The following is a 15,747-nucleotide window of genomic DNA, read 5'->3' on the forward strand; positions in this document are numbered from 1 at the left end:
CCCTGAGGTCTTTTCCAAACCTTAGGATTCACATCTCTTCTGTTGCTGCTGTTCCGTAGGCACATTCAGAACATGAGTGAGATCAAGACTGACGTCGGACGAGCTCGGGCGTGGATAAGGCTGTCTCTAGAAAAGAAACTCTTGTCCCAGCATCTCAAGCAGTTGCTGTCTAACCAGCCACTCACCAGGTGAGACAGGTTGAGGCATTCCGGTTTCTATGACCTGTGTGCTTACAAAGCACATTGCGAAAGTCGACACACCGTAGCTCTGTTTCTCTTATGTAACAAGGAATCTGGGGCTAGGCGGTCCACAGGGCCATCCTGGACGCAGGCTCTTTGCCCCTCTCCTCCTGGACAGCACACAGTATGTGCTGGTCACCTCATGTTACAGGGTGGCTCCTCTTGTAAAATGAATGTCTGACTGGTTTAAAAGAGGTATTACCAGCAGATTGCTTTCCTGAAACTCTCAGCCCCACTGTCTATCGGAATAGCTAGCTATTCATTGCCCCCACACTGGTCAGCACTTTCTGATCTCTATTCGTTTCGTAGACAACATGGATTTGTAGTTTGTTTTTCCCCCCCATTGAATGACTGATTAGGTTAAGATGTCACCAGTCTGCATGTTCATTTTTGGGAATTGTCTGTTCTTTCCGGATTAGAATTTCTACCCAGTTTGTCTCAGTAGAGGTGTTTACTTTTCATGCGAGACATAATGAGAAATAGCCTACACTGTTGTTGTGCTTGCGCTGCTCTTTCCTAGGAAGCTTTACAAGCGGTATGCCTTTCTGTGCTGCGAAGAAGAGCGAGAACAGTTTCTTTACCATCTTCTCTCCCTCAACGCTGTGGACTACTTCTGTTTCACCAGTGTCTTCACCACTATCAGTAAGTCTGGGAGCGGCTGTTCAGTGAAGGGTTGCTCGGGTGACTAATGGAATAGGGTTCGTATTTTTTAAAGTGAGACACACCCTAGTACACTGAGGTGGACACTGTGACGCCCCCACTCCACCCCCCTCTCCTTTAGGATTGAAGGGTCCTCAGCTCTCGGCCCTGTGGGGAGGGAGTGCCTCACCCCAGGGAGCCCTCCTGCGAGGGCCAGCCTGCTCTGACTGGTCAGAGGCTGTCCCAGAACTCGCCATCTGGCCAGCTGACGTCATTACAGACAGCTTCTCCCTCCCCCGAGGCCTGCTTTCTGCTCTCACGTTGATCCCAGAAGCAACATTCTGGTGCTGATTTCTGACTCAGGGTCTGCCTCCCAGGAAACGCAGTCTGCGACAGGAAGTGGGATGGACGTGAAAAGGAATATATTTCTAGATCTTATCCAAAACCCATAAATTCAAAGAATCAGTAGGTGATAAAAATAAACTTTTCTACCTGAACATCGTTACTCTCTGGTAATTCCGAAAGACTTCAGGATCTTGGTGGGGAGTATAGCCTGTGGAGGGAGGAGATGCTGACTGGAGATGCCGACGGGTTTGGATAAGCTGAATTAAAGTGTTTATTCTCTTCACCGTTGCTAATTCTTATTAGCTGTGGGTCCCCTTTCCTAGTTTATAGACTTTTTACTTGTATCAGTTTGGAGTTATGTTCAGCTGCAAGTTTCAGAAACTTGCAAAACAGTGGTTTAAACAAATTAGTAGTTTTATTTTTCTTGCATAACAAGAAGTCTTGTAGTAGGCAGTCCATAGTGCCATCATGGACATGAGCTCTTTTTTCTTTCCAGTCCTCACCTGAGGGTATTTTTTTCCATTGATTTTTAGAGAGAGTAGAAGGGGAGAAGAGGGGAGGGAGATAGGGAGAAAGAGAGAGAAACATTGATGTGAGAGAGACACGTCAATTGGTTGCCTCCTGCACATGCCCTGGCTGGAGCCAGGATCGAACCTGCAACGGAGGTACGTACCCTTGACCAGGAATCAAACCCGTGACCCCTTGGTCCTCAGGCCAACGCTCTAACCACTTGGCAACCCCGGCCAGGGCTTGGACGTGGGCTCTTTGTCCCTCTCCTCGTAGACCAGGGGTCCTCAAACTTTTTAAACTGGGGCCAGTTCACTGTCCCTCAGACCGTTGGAGGGCCGGACTATAGTTTAAAAAAAAACTATGAACAAATTCCTATGCACACTGCACATATCTTATTTTGAAGTAAAAAAACAAAACGGCAAAAACCACCTGCATGTGGCCCGCGGGCCGTAGTTTGAGGACGCCTGTCCTAGACAATCCTCAGTGTGTGCTCATCACCTTCTGGTCACAGGATGGCTATTCTCAGTCCGCCTTCAAGCAGGAAGAAGGAAGGAATGCCAAGGAAAAAGCGTCAGAATCTGTGTTCAAAGAACATAATTTTCCAAGCAATCACCATAAACATCACTAGCATTTCACTGGCCAGAATCGTGTAGGTTTTTGGTTTTTCTCGTCTCTGGTAGAGGCAGACAAGGAACACTGGAGTTGAAATGGTTATTGAGCCAACCTATCTGGGAAGCTTCTATTCATTTATTAGGTTATTGCAGGAATGAAAAGCTAAAATGTTATATACAGTTTTGAAAGAGAAGAAATAGGACTCCTAAAATCCTCCTGATAGCTGCAGATTTCTCTTCAGCTAAGAAACTCTTCCAGTGTGAGGAATTGAGATACTTCATGAAAGAAATATTCTGAGTTTAAATAATGTTACTTTTTATACTTGATGAAATCACTGTTGTGCATCTGCTGGCCCTTTTCTGCAGCTTTTCTAATCCTGTCGATGAAAGAAATTAGAGAAACCTCTGGCACCCAAAATAGTCTTGCTGTAACCTCTTCTGCTTTCAGTTCCAAAAACGATTTGATTCTTGTGATGACTAAAACATGCAAGTGGGGCCTTTCCTGTAGCATTTCCTCTCCTTTGGCCAAAATAGACAGACAGGGAGGTGATCCGCTCCACCATGAAGAACGTGGTCTGTGTAAAATCAGGAAAACGAACCGTTTGTCCCATTCATTTTCCTCACCTGAGAATGCACTGAACCCTGAGCCCGTATGGGGAGGCGGCACCTGGACATCTGGCCCAGGAAGTGTGCTCTCCTTCCCTGTACATCTTTCAGGGCGGGCTTCTCGTACGCCCTCTGGTAACCGAGTGAGCAGAAATCCCAAGAATACCAACAAAAAATATGGATTCTACCCTGCTTTTTTGGGGGAAAAACAACAACGTTTGGCTCTGAAGGATAACGACGTGCTACTGTGTTTGAGCCGCCCCCATTTTTAAAGGAAAATGGAGGGGGCGTGGTAATGTCTAACTTGATTGTGTTTCCACATTTGAGCAAAAGACAGTGGTGGGACAGTGACACCTAGTGGTGTGCCTTTGAAGAGCCTTCAGAAGACGAGGTTTCCCACAGCCGTTTCCACATCTTGATTCTTTCCCTGAGGCCCCTCCGTGAGTCGCCTTCATAGCTTTCCAAGTTGTCGTTTAAAGACCTTACGTTGTGTCCAGAATGGAGGTGCCGTTGTTTATTTTTCTTGGCTTTGCATATTGAGCTGTAAAACTGGGATGGGAACGTTCAGAAGTGCCGTGCCTTAAAGCACTGCCCAAGACAGGGATGCTAGCCAAGAAGTCATCCAGCCCCTTTTTCATATGAAACCAGCCAGGAGCCATGCTCATGTGTACTCGATTTTGAAACAAAATTAGTAAAAGCGTTAAAGCAATGAAAACACTTTACAGCACTGTTAGTGTTCGTGTCCTCAAGTATTCTGGTGCTAATGCCTGAGATTGTGTATAAATGCACGGGGATGATTATCGCCATGGTGATATGCATGCCATGCACGCATGGTGGTGTATATGCTGGGGAAACCACCTCAGGTATCAGGACTTAGGGCTTACAAACTGGACCTCATTTTTCTAAACTAGGCGAGGCTATGATCTCATCTTTTTGTCCAAGTTACATCTTGATAGATCATAAAAAGTGAATTTTCTGTGGCCCTGGCCGGTGTGGCTCAGTTGGTTGAGCGTCCTCCCATGCACCAATAGGTCGGCAGATCGACTCCCAGTCAGGGCACATGCCTGGGTTGTGGGCTCGATCCCCAGTGAGGGGTGTTCAGGAGGCAGCCAATCAATGTTTCTCTCTCCCTTTCTCTCTCCAAAAATTAATAAAACACATTTTTAAATACATATATTTAAGTGACTTATCTGTGAAAGCCAACAGAGTTCTTAATACATGTTTGTTTTGTTATCAGGAGAATTGTATTGTAATTTTTCATTAATTTCAGCATTTTCCTCCAGTGATTCCGTATAGGTCGGTGATCATCCCCATCAAGAAGCTGAGCAACGCGATCATCACCTCGAACCCCTGGATCTGTGTGTCGGGAGAGCTGGGAGACACGGGAGTGATGCAGATCCCCAAAAACCTCCTCGAAATGACCTTTGAGGTCGGTGCAGCTAAGACCTGTCCGCGCAGAAAGCGCCATACGTAATTCTACACAAGGATTCCAGTTTCACTTTTTCCTTTTCCTTGAGTCAGATAATACAAAGGCACAGTCAAGCATGCAGGATCATTTCTGGGGTCATGTACTTGTGTCAAGTTGTCGTAAACACGCTAATTTGTTTTGTATCTTGGTTGTAAGTGTCATTGTTAGCTCTGTTTTCCTACCTGTGATGGTGCACTGGGGCCTTTTCCAATCCTGCTCCAGGACGCTGGTGCCTTAGCACTCAGCTTTTTCCCCACAGCGGTCCTCATCCCCACTGCAAACACTCCCGCCTGACCCTGGCCACAGGGACACGAGAACTGTGTCCGTGTTTATGGCTTGCAGACCACGTGGTGACATTTATAAAGTGATTTTCTGAAAATACCTTTCAGTGTCGTAGTTCAGGTCTCACTTGGGGAAGTATTCCTGTGTGTGTGAGCTCACAGGCAGGTAGGTCCCGGCATGCTGGAGGAAGCCAGGGCCTGCTCTGGAAGGATGTGGTACCAGCTGAGCGCCCTGTTCTCGTGTTCCTTGCGATCCAGGAATAGCACTCTCCCCACAGAATCCCATTTTGGCCCTATCTACCCAGTGAACTCACAGCCATCTGTATATAAAAGATTAAAACCCTTAGCTTTTCTTTGACTACCAAGAATGGAACATAACTGCACCGTACGTCCCATCAATGCTGCTTCCAAACTCCCTCACATCTGTCTAGTTCCTTCCATCTCTGCAGCCACAGCTAATTTAAGGTGCCATCCCCCTCACCTGAGTCACTGTGATGCCTTCTCACTGCGAAACAAAGTCAAGGGCCTAAGAACTCAGCCCTGATCATCCCACCCACACATAGGCAGTGGGGTCTGTGATGTTTTATCAGAATTTAAAAGTCAGCATTTAATTGACATTTATTTTTACCATTCCTGTTATGATCACTTTCTTTTGTACTTGTCCACAAAGGGCCAGGAAAGATGTTGATAGCTATGCTGTTTCGTTGTGTATGTTCTTTAACAATAGCTTTGAAGATTTCTATCTAGTAGATGAGGTTTAAGGTCAGTTCTGCCTGAGTATTTTATTTGAAACAAAAATAGCTGGGTCAGTGATTTTTTTTCTTTTTATATCTATAGTTGTTTTTCTGACCTCTCTGTAACTGAATCTAAAAGCACCCTTTTTCTGCTTCTTGAAATTCTTCTCGTCCTTTAAGGCACAAATCACTGTCTGTGTGATGTTTCTGGGTTCCCCAGTTAGAAATAAATCTTCCTTCTCCAGCGTCTGCTTCCACTGTTTACATCTCGAGCCTAGCACCTTGTGCGGTCCCTTCCTTAGATCCAGTCCACCTGTCTCCTGTCTCCTTAGCTGGGGTGTATTGGAGATGACTGTGTTTCTCTAGTGCAGAGCAGAGCACACATGCAGAGTGGGCCCTCTGCAGTTGAGGGAGGTGGAACCACGGAGCCACAGCGAAAGCCCAGAGGAAGTGGGATGGGATCGGGCGCTGAATAACCTGTGGTCCTGTCCCTACAGTGCCAGAACCTGGGGAAGCTGACCACTGTGCAGATTGGTCACGATAACTCGGGACTGTTAGCCAAGTGGCTCGTGGATTGTGTCATGGTCAGAAATGAAATCACAGGACACACATACAGGTGAGTAAATGTCCTTCGGAATTCAGAGTTCCTATTGTGAGACTCGCTAGACAAGGAAAGGTTTAAGAACTGTTTCTTTCTAAAGCTTTCCCTCTGCCTTCTGTATCTTAGTTTCGTTTTTTGGGGGTTGTTTTGGTTTGGTTTGATACAAAATTGCCCCCAAAAATACTTTACAAAAACACATTGTGTTCACTGCTAATGCTTAGTTCACAAGTGTTGATTGTTGTGTTGAAAACGATTGCTGTAACTCTGATAAAAAAAGGAAGAAAGAAACAAGCTTAAAACAATTTTCAGTATGAGGACAGGATCTTTGGGACTGTGCTAGTTCCAGCCAGCACCCCTTTCTGTGAACATTCTCCTCTTTTCTTCTGTAACTTAACTCTGATACTCAGAGTTTGAGACTGTTCTTTCAAGAACTAATCACAAAATTTTGATGAGTTAGGTTTGAGAAAATATTAAAGAGTTATTTTAGACTGGCCAGTGTGGCTCAATGGTTGAGCATTGACCCATGCACCAAGAGATCGCTGGTTTGATTCCTGGTCAGGGCACATGCCTGGGTTGTGGGCTCAATCCCCAGTTGGGGGCATGCAGGAGGCAGTTGATCGAAGTTGTTGTTTCTCTCCCTTCCTCTTCCTCTAAAAGCAATTTTTTTTTAATCTCAAATTTAAAAAAAAGAATTATTTTAATTTGGTTGCGTGTGATAATAACCTATGGCTATATAAGAGAGAAAACATCTTTATTATTTAGAGATTTATACTGAAGTGTTTTACATGTCCTAGTGTATGTAATTTACTTTTAAAATGCTTCAACAAAAAATGATAAGTCTAGGTCAGTGGTTGGCAAACTGCGGCTGGCTCGCGAGCCACGGTTTGCCGCTCTGTTGACTAATGAGTTTGCCGACCACTGACCTAGACTCTCGATTCCAATAATTACAGGCTGTTGTTGTTCCTTGTGATTAAGCCCCTATCCCGGTGGTCGGCAAACTCATTAGTCAACAGAGTGGCAAACCGCGGCTCGAGAGCCGCAGTTTGCCGACCATTGGTCTAGGTGGTAAGAATACAGGTGTTTGTTATACTGTTATTTTCTCTATTTTTCTGTGTTTGAAATTTTTCATAATTAAAAGAAACAACCCACAGGCACTAAAATGGTGGGCTTTACTCATGGTGCTATTTTTAAAATTCTGACTAAAACTAGTAAATAAAATATTGGTGATGCAGAAGGTGGTTTTTGTTGGTTGGTTGGTTTTCGTCCTGCTAGGTTCCCGTGCGGGCGGTGGCTGGGGAAAGGCGTTGACGACGGGAGCCTGGAGAGGATTCTCATTGGAGAGCTGATGGCGCCCGTGGCGGATGAGGACCTGGCGAAGCAGTGCCGGACTCCCCCCCAGCAGAAGTCGCCCACCACGGCCAGGAGACTGAGCATCACTTCACTAACGGGAAAAGCCACCAGTAAGTTGGTCCTTCATTTCTCTGTGTCTCATGTTGCAGGCGTCACGTGGCCATTTCACAGAAAACTGTCTCATTAATCAATTGTGGTAGGGAGGTTACAAAGAAGAACGCTGAGGAAAATTAACTTGGGAAGAGGGACTTTAGAAAAGAGAAGAGGGGGGAGGAAAAAAGGAGGAAAAAATAAGGCAAGACTTTACAAGTAATTAAAAGCCTGAAGAATTCGCATGTTAAAATTCAATAAAAATGCATGCTCTGTTTCAGTTAAGCTATGGAAATATGAATAAGTAATATTTTGCCTGAAACCTAAAAGAGGAATACAAAATGGTTTTGTATTACAATACTCCGACATAGCCACATTTAGTTATATAGAGCTCTTTATTCTAAGAGAAATTCTAAAAACCCCTGTCCCCACCCTCCAGCTTCATATAAGTGATGAAACAAGATACTGTAAAGGAGTGAGTTTTGTACAATAAACTCCTAGTTTATACGAATGTGGTCTTTAGTAGGCTGAATAATGTCTCCCAGGATATCAGATCTAATGCCTAGAATCTGTAAATGTTACTTTATTTGGGAAAGGATGTAATTAAGTTAAGGATTTTGAGATAGAGAGATTATCCTGGATTTATCGAGGTGGGCCCTAAAAGCGATCACAAGTATTCTTATAAGTGGGAGGCAGAGGGAAATCAGACGCACGCAGAGGAGATGGTGTAAAGACGGAAGCAGGAACTGGAGTGATGCAGCCACGGCCATGGAAGGCCAGCAGCCACCAGAGGCTTGACAGGAGGGGCCCCTTCTTCCACAGAGCCTGGTCTCCCGGACTATGAGAGAATAGTTTCTATTGTTGTAAGCCACCCAGCTTGTGGTGATCTATCACTGGAGCCACAGAAAACCAAGGCAGTATGACTTAGTGAAAAATTACAAAAGTTTGTCAGTGAGGTAGTTTTTAGTTATAGATAATTACCGTAGTAGGATAACAAAAGTACCTAAGAAGCCCTCAGTTTACTAACAAAGCAGTTTCCTTAGATAGTATTCACGATTAGAATGTTATTGAAAGATCCCCCTTATCCTTTCTTAAGTTACTCCCCTGATTCATAAATGCTTTCTATAGTCAGAAGTAAAACTTACACCATGCACGCACCAGAATCGATAAAATTTGAAAGACTGATAATAGCAAATATTGCTAAAGATGGAGAACAGTGCAGTGCTCATACACTGCTTGTGGGAATGTAGAAGGAAAAACAGTTCAGTTTCTTATAAAGATACTAGTGGCCCAGTGCACAGATTCGTGCACATTGAAAGGAGATTAATTAGAAGGTGACCGGAGGAGCCGGACTGGGCAAGACAGGCCAGACATGCCCTGGAGCCAACCTCCCGCGGTCCCTCCCCAGAGGCTGTACCTGGGGCAGTGCCGTGGCTTGAAGGGTGTCTGTGGAGTGAGCAGGATCCCTCTGGCAGGTGGGGTCCTTTAGCCTGGCCTGCGGGGATTCGGCTAAAACTGACTCTCCAGCATCCCCCAAGGGGTCCCAGATTGCCAGAGTGCGGTTCTTGGGTTCTCAGCAGCTCCTGTGTTGAGCGTCTGCCCCCTGGTGGTCATTGTACCCATAGCTACCGGTCAGATGGTCGGGTGGTCAACGGTCGCTTAGCCTTTTATATATAGAGATTCATACACTTACCACATACTTACCCCCCAAATCTCCTCCGAGATATTTAACCGAGAGAAATGAGTACATATATTAACACTAAGACTTGCACTCAGATGTTCATAGCAGCTTTATTCACAGTAGCCACAATGGAAACAACCCCAATATCCGCAGTTGGTTCATGGATAAGCAGATTGTGGTATATCTATTCAAGGGGATAATTTTCAGCAGTATGTAAAAGTGAACAAACGATTGGTACATCTAACAGCATGGATGAATCTCCAAAATATTCTGTGAAGTGGAAGAAACCAGACACAGAGGACTAGGTACTATATGATTCCATTTTCATTAAATTTTGGAAAAGGCAATGTAAGGTCGGCAGTTGCCAGGGGTTGAGAGCTGGGGAACAGGATTGACCCAATGGGGGCACGGGAACTTTCTGGGTTGAGGGAACTTTCTGGGTTGAGGGAAATTTTCTATATTATGATGGTGGTGGTGGTGGTTACGTGACTATATACCTATCAAAGCTTGCCAATTTGCACACTTAAATTTGCTGAATTTGTTGTATGCAACACCTTAATTATGCTGATTTAAAACTTTAAAATAGGTTTTGCCTCAGCCCATCCAAATTATTACAGCTTCTGAATGAGTGCAGTTCCAGGGATAGTACTGTTGTGAGAAGCCTTGTCCCCACTTTTGGTTATGTTTTCTTTTCTTACTCAATAAGCATAAAATCTTAGATAACCTGAAACCCAGAGATGGGTCACTTAGTATTTTCTCACCGTGTGTGCAAGGTGATGTTTAGAGGACTCAACGTTTTTTGTTTTGTTATATATATTTTTTTAATATATATTTTATTGATTTTTTACAGAGAGGAAGAGAGAGGGATAGAAAGTTAGAAACATTGATGAGAGAGAAACATCGATCAGCTGCCTCCTGCACACCCCCTAATGGGGATGTGCCGCAACCAAGGTACATGCCCTTGACCGGAATCGAACCTGGGACCCTTGAGTCCGCAGGCCGATGCTCTATCCACTGAGCCAAACCGGTTTCGGCTGTTTTGTTATATTTTTTAATGGAGAATAATCTTTTTAAAAATATGTCCTTACTGATTTTTTTTTTTTTTTTTTAGAGAGAGAGAGAGAAACATCAATGAAAGCGAAACATGGATTGGCTGCCTCCTGCACACCCCCTGCTGGGGATCAAGGCTGCAACCTGGGCATGTGCCCTGACCGGGAATCGAACCAGTGACCTCTTAATGCATGGGACGATGCTCAACCTACTGGTCCACGTTGGCCAGGCAGAACTCAACGTTTTAAATCAGTTTTAATATACTGCTGGTCAGTGCAGGGCTCTGTTGGAATGGATAAAAGCTTTCAAAATAGATCTTCATGTTCAAAAGGAAAAATATTCAGAGAATGGTAAAAGTGAAAAAACTACTAGGAGCTGAAGAAGCCACAGCATCCGTGCTTCAGTCATAAGAAGTTCCCATTTTTACCATTTTTATTCATTGGTGTAGAAAAAAACTTACTTGTTGTTACCTAAAAAATGAATTCAGAGATTCTTAAAAACTAGAATGTATGGTTTGTCCTTTATTGTGTGACATGTAAAATCGATATAGTACTTAATTTACCACAAGAAAATACCAAATCCATCATTTTTCTCTTGTTACTGACTTCTATCCCTGGATGAAACCTGTTTATCACTTTTTTATTTTTTCCATTCCTGGGGTTTGAGAGGCAAAAAGGCAGTTTAGAGGCCACTCAAACAGCCACCAAGCTCGCCCTCCCTCGGGGCCTAGAAGAGCAAGTGCTGGCCCGGGGATGAAGCGGTGAGTAGCCAGGAAGGGAAGGAGTTCTGGCAGGGCGCACAGTATACCTGGCATCTTCCCTTTACTTTAAACACAACAGCAAAAAACACAAATTCCAGGTTAGCCTAAGAACCTCAGAGGCCTCGGTCTGTGCCCACTAAGGAGCGCGGAGGAAGGTGGGGTACGGGGGTGGGGTACGGGGGTGGGGTTCCTGAGGAATGAGCTGTGTGTCTCCCCTGTCTCCCTCCTCAGAGTAAATCACCGTGCCAGGCGATTTACACCTAATACCTCATTCCCAGTGACCCGTGTATGCAGTTTGTGTATGTTGTGTATTTTCCCCATTAGACTGAAGACATTTGACCAAGGTTATAGATTATACGTGGTAGGGCTGGGATTTGAATGTAGGTGTCTCTTGGGTTCTTTCCCATTGTGCCAAGATGCCTCTCACTTGGCCAGACTGGCCCGGGGCAGGTCTGCTGGAGCCCCCGGCAAAGCCAGCCTGCGCTGGCGAAGTGCTTCCTGCAAAGGTGGACACAGTTGATGTCCCATAGCGCTTTGGTTTATTTCCCTTGCGTGAGAATTCGGCCTCTGTTTATTGTTTTTCAGAGCCCAATGCTGGACAGATCCAGGAAGGAATTGGAGAGGCTGTGAACAACATTGTGAAACATTTCCACAAACCTGAGAAAGAGGTATGATGAGCTATAAAACTTAGTATAGTAGGATTTTAAAGCCGCTTTTATGCACGACACATAAGGCAATACCAAGTGCTTTGATTTTCCTTCGCCGGCTTCTGATAGCTGCAGCAACATGCCCCAGGCTTCAGCGCCTGCCTCCCGGGCACGGTTCCTAAGCAAAGGCGCAGCCGGTCACGCTTTGGCCCTGTGTTGTGTCCGCAGAGAGGAAGCCTCACGGTGCTGCTGTGCGGAGAGAGCGGCCTGGTTGCAGCGCTGGAACAGGTTTTCCACCACGGCTTCAAGTCTGCCCGCATCTTCCACAAGAACGTCTTCATCTGGGACTTCATAGGTGAGTCCAGGCAGGTGGATGCCAGTGTAACGTCATTGAAATGCTTCTGGGAAAACTCAAAGATCCAGGAATTGGGCAAATAAGGGCTCATTTTAAGGGAGTATGTTTTTTAAAAAAAAACAAATCAAATAAGCACTGTCCTTGCTTTTCATTCAGTCAACAAATATTTATAGTGCCCACCAGATTCCAAACGCTATTCTAGATGCTCAGGATATAACTAGCCCTAGCCAGTTTGGCTTAGTGATAGAGCGTCGGCCCGTGGACTGAAGGGTCTTGGGTTCAGTTCCCGAACGTTGATTGCAGAGCAGGTTCGATCTCGGGGCCTGGGTCGGGGCGCCTGCGGGAGGCAACCAATCAGTGTGTCTCTCTCACATGATGTTCCTCTCTCTCTCACTGTCTCTCTCTCCCTCCCTTCCACTCTCTAAAAATCAATGGGAAAAAATATCCTCAGGTGAGGATTAACAACCAAAAGATATAACTAACCACACAGGAAAATTCCTGTGGTTGATAAGCTTACATTCTGGTGGGGGCAGGGAGGACAAATAATACAAAGCAACATAATAAATATGCAATTCATCTATTATGTGAGGTGGTCGTTGGTCTGGAAAAAATAGAACAAGGTAAGAGGAAATGGAGTGCCGAGTGCTCTTTTAAATGGGTGGTTACAGGCTTTGTTGACAAGGTGACATTTGAACAAAGACTTTCAGGGAGTGCGCAAGTGAGCCCTGTGCATCCTGGGAGGAGGGCACTCAGCTGAGAGAGGGGCCAGGGGTGCGCCTGGCCGTCCCGTGGAGTCGCAGGGGGATCGGGCTGAGCAGAGTGAGGGGAGAGAAAGGATTTGGGGGGAAGAGGTATTTACTGCAAGAGGCAGGTTGTGAGGGGCTTCCAGGCCTTTGGAAGGACTTTGGTCTTTATCCTGAACGAAGTGGAAGTTATTTGGGAGGTTTGGATATAAGGAGTGAGGCGTCTGAAAAGGATGACTCCAGCTCTGTGCTGTCCAAAGTGGTAGCCACTGGACACAGGTGCCCATTTAAATTCAAATTGGCCTCCTTTCCATTTAAAATGCACCTCCTCAGTCACCCAGCCCCCCTGTAGCTGTCCGTGGGCCCTTACAGATGGGGATCCCTCCGCAGGTACAGTCCCCTCCAGTGTCTGCTCCAGCTTGCTGAGCTTGGTATGCAGCTCTTCTAGAATTCCCAGTTTCTTTAAAGGGGTGATTAATCATTCGCGTTTTGTACATAAGGCCTAGTTGATTCCATCTAATTTAGAATTTTTGGACAAAGAAAGGAAAGTTGACAGATTAGGCCCCCAGGAGTGATTTTTTTTCTTTCCCTTCTAGAATGCCTGGAATATGGCTCCTGCTTCTGACATGTGTACACATACCTCTTTCTCCAGTATACTGGTTCAGTTCCATTTCAGAATTGTGTTGCCGTGTAAGCCTGGCATTCTACAGCTGGAACCCGGGCCCCCATCCCAGTGGCTACCATGTCTTTGCTGCTTACTCCTGGAAGGTTCCAGTCAATAGAGGAGTCTGTTTTTATTTTTCTTCCTCTTGCCAATTTCCATTTCAAGCAGCTATTCCAAAGAGGGTAACTTTTCCCAGCCTTCCAGAATGCACTCTAGATTAGAAAATAAACTCCCCGGAGCACATTCCTGAAACATGGACCTCTAGACTTCATTGTGAAACCAATGGTAAAAGGATGATTTGGGCTCCAGGACTGGCTCTAATGCAGAGCACCGTTAGTGTTTCCAGGTAAACCTAGTGGATGAGCCTTTCTGTTACAAAGTGCTGATGTGTATTGTGATGTGATTCTGACTTCCTTCCCCAGAGAAAGCGGTTGCTTATTTTGAAACCACCGACCAGATTCTAGACAATGAAGATGATGTCCTTATTCAGAAACCCTCCTGCAAAACCTTCTGCCATTATGTCAATGCTATTAATACGGCACCCAGGAACATTGGGAAGGACGGCAAATTCCAGATTTTAGTTTGCCTTGGAACACGGTATGAAGCCAGTTCTTGACTTTCCCTGTCTTTGTTACACGTCGAACAAGGGTCCAGAAAGGGTTAAGCCAGGTCCTGCCCCTTCCAAAGCTCTCCCGTGAGTTTCTTTCATTCCAAGGTTCATGATGAGAATCCTGCTTATTGGGCACTTGCCCTGTGTTGGGTAAGCCCGGTGCTAAGTGTACTTTACATACATTATCTCGTTGAATCCTCCTCCTGTTCACCACCACCAGTATTTGAAGTAGCAACCAGTATCCCATTCTGTAGATGAGAAAATAGATGAAACACAGGCAGCAGATTTTCCCAAGGTCACACAGAGAGAGGTGAAGCAAGATTCACATCATCTCACTCCAGAGCCCAGGCTCTCAACCACACACTCTACTCGTTCCAAAGATAGGTAAGTAGTTACAGGTAAAGAGTATCCAAAGATAGGTAGATAGTTACAGGTAAAGAGTGTCCAAAGATAGGTAAGTAGTTACAGGTAAAGAGTATCCAAAGATAGGTAGATAGTTACAGGTAAAGAGTGTCCAAAGATAGGTAGATAGTTACAGGTAAAGAGTGTCCAAAGATAGGTAAATAGTTACAGGTAAAGAGTATCCAAAGATAGGTAAATAGTTACAGGTAAAGAGTATCCAAAGATAGGTAAATAGTTCCAGGTAGGTTGGTAGATAATTAGATACACTGACACATACACACATATATATGTACTGTCTAGAGCTTGTATAGTGTATATACACCACCATATTAAATTTAATAACGTTGCAAATTCTTACTATATAGTCTTCTCTTTAAGACAGTTTCCTACCCCTTTTTTTTCTTGAAAATGTCACATATGAGCTGTAAAACTCATTCATTTTAAAACAGCTCTCATAAGTGTAAGAAATGAAACACAGAGACCTTTAGAAGCTTTTTGTGTGCAATGTGTGCTTTCTCCTAAACCTCTGGAGTCCTGCTCGGCTGGGGTGACTCGGTGGTTGAGTGTTGCCCCATTAACCAAGAGGTTTCTGGTTCGATTCCCAGTTGGGGCACTTGCCGGGTTTTGGGCTCGATCCCCAGTAGGGGGGTGCAGGAGGCAGCTGATGGATGATGTTTTTCTTTCATCGCTGTTTCTGTCTCTCTATACCACTCCCTCCCTCTCTCTCTAAAAATCAGTAAAACATAGTTTTTAAAAAAAACAACACCCTGGAGGCCCAAGGGAGGTTCAGGATGGTCTAGTTAGGGCAGTCCTTGTCACGAAAGGCCTTGGAAGGTGCTTAGTAAGGATGTCTTAGGTACCTAGGGACAGGTGATTAGTGTCGAGTTTAATCAGGAAACACTGATTAGCCTGAGACTTCAACTGGCTTATAAAACTAAGTTCTGAATTTCTTAACAAAAGGGGCCCATGTTCAGCTGAGCTTTTAAAGTTCCTTTTGAACACGATCCTTATCTCCTTTTATCTCATCACTGTTCCGATTTATTAGGCCAATGCCACCTCTCTTTTGGTTTATAAAATCTACTTAATGTTCTGCTTTGATTTTGTTCCTTACCTTATTACGTTGTATAAGTTGAAAAACAAAACAAAAACAAGCAAATCCCTACTATTTAATGTAGTCTTTCCTCCCAAAAGGTCCATCTACTTTGGCATGCCTTGCCACGGATGTCTAACGCCCCTGTAAAAAAGAAATATAAAATTACATTCTGCCTCTTTCTAAAAGTGGTAAAATCGGAATGGAGAATTTCCTCAATGTGTGGAAATCCTCATGGCCCACATGGCCTACTGTTAAACTCTGATGGGTC

At 44.8% G+C, this 15,747-nt stretch overlaps 1 protein-coding gene across 1 annotated transcript in view; it reads left to right on the forward strand.

Moving 5' to 3' along the window:
• The window catches only part of DENND5B (DENN domain containing 5B), a 98,609-nt gene that overhangs the window by 82,056 nt on the left and 806 nt on the right, over window positions 1–15,747 (forward strand). The window contains exons 14-21 of the mRNA XM_054718613.1: window positions 60–188; window positions 760–881; window positions 4,234–4,379; window positions 5,931–6,049; window positions 7,307–7,494; window positions 11,551–11,633; window positions 11,841–11,967; window positions 13,797–13,971. Coding sequence (XP_054574588.1) covers window positions 60–188; window positions 760–881; window positions 4,234–4,379; window positions 5,931–6,049; window positions 7,307–7,494; window positions 11,551–11,633; window positions 11,841–11,967; window positions 13,797–13,971 — 1,089 coding nt within the window. The remainder of the gene's footprint in view (window positions 1–59; window positions 189–759; window positions 882–4,233; window positions 4,380–5,930; window positions 6,050–7,306; window positions 7,495–11,550; window positions 11,634–11,840; window positions 11,968–13,796; window positions 13,972–15,747) is intronic.

The sequence above is a fragment of the Eptesicus fuscus genome, chromosome 7 (genome assembly GCF_027574615.1).
Source record: "Eptesicus fuscus isolate TK198812 chromosome 7, DD_ASM_mEF_20220401, whole genome shotgun sequence".
In the NCBI taxonomy this organism is placed as follows: domain Eukaryota; kingdom Metazoa; phylum Chordata; class Mammalia; order Chiroptera; family Vespertilionidae; genus Eptesicus; species Eptesicus fuscus.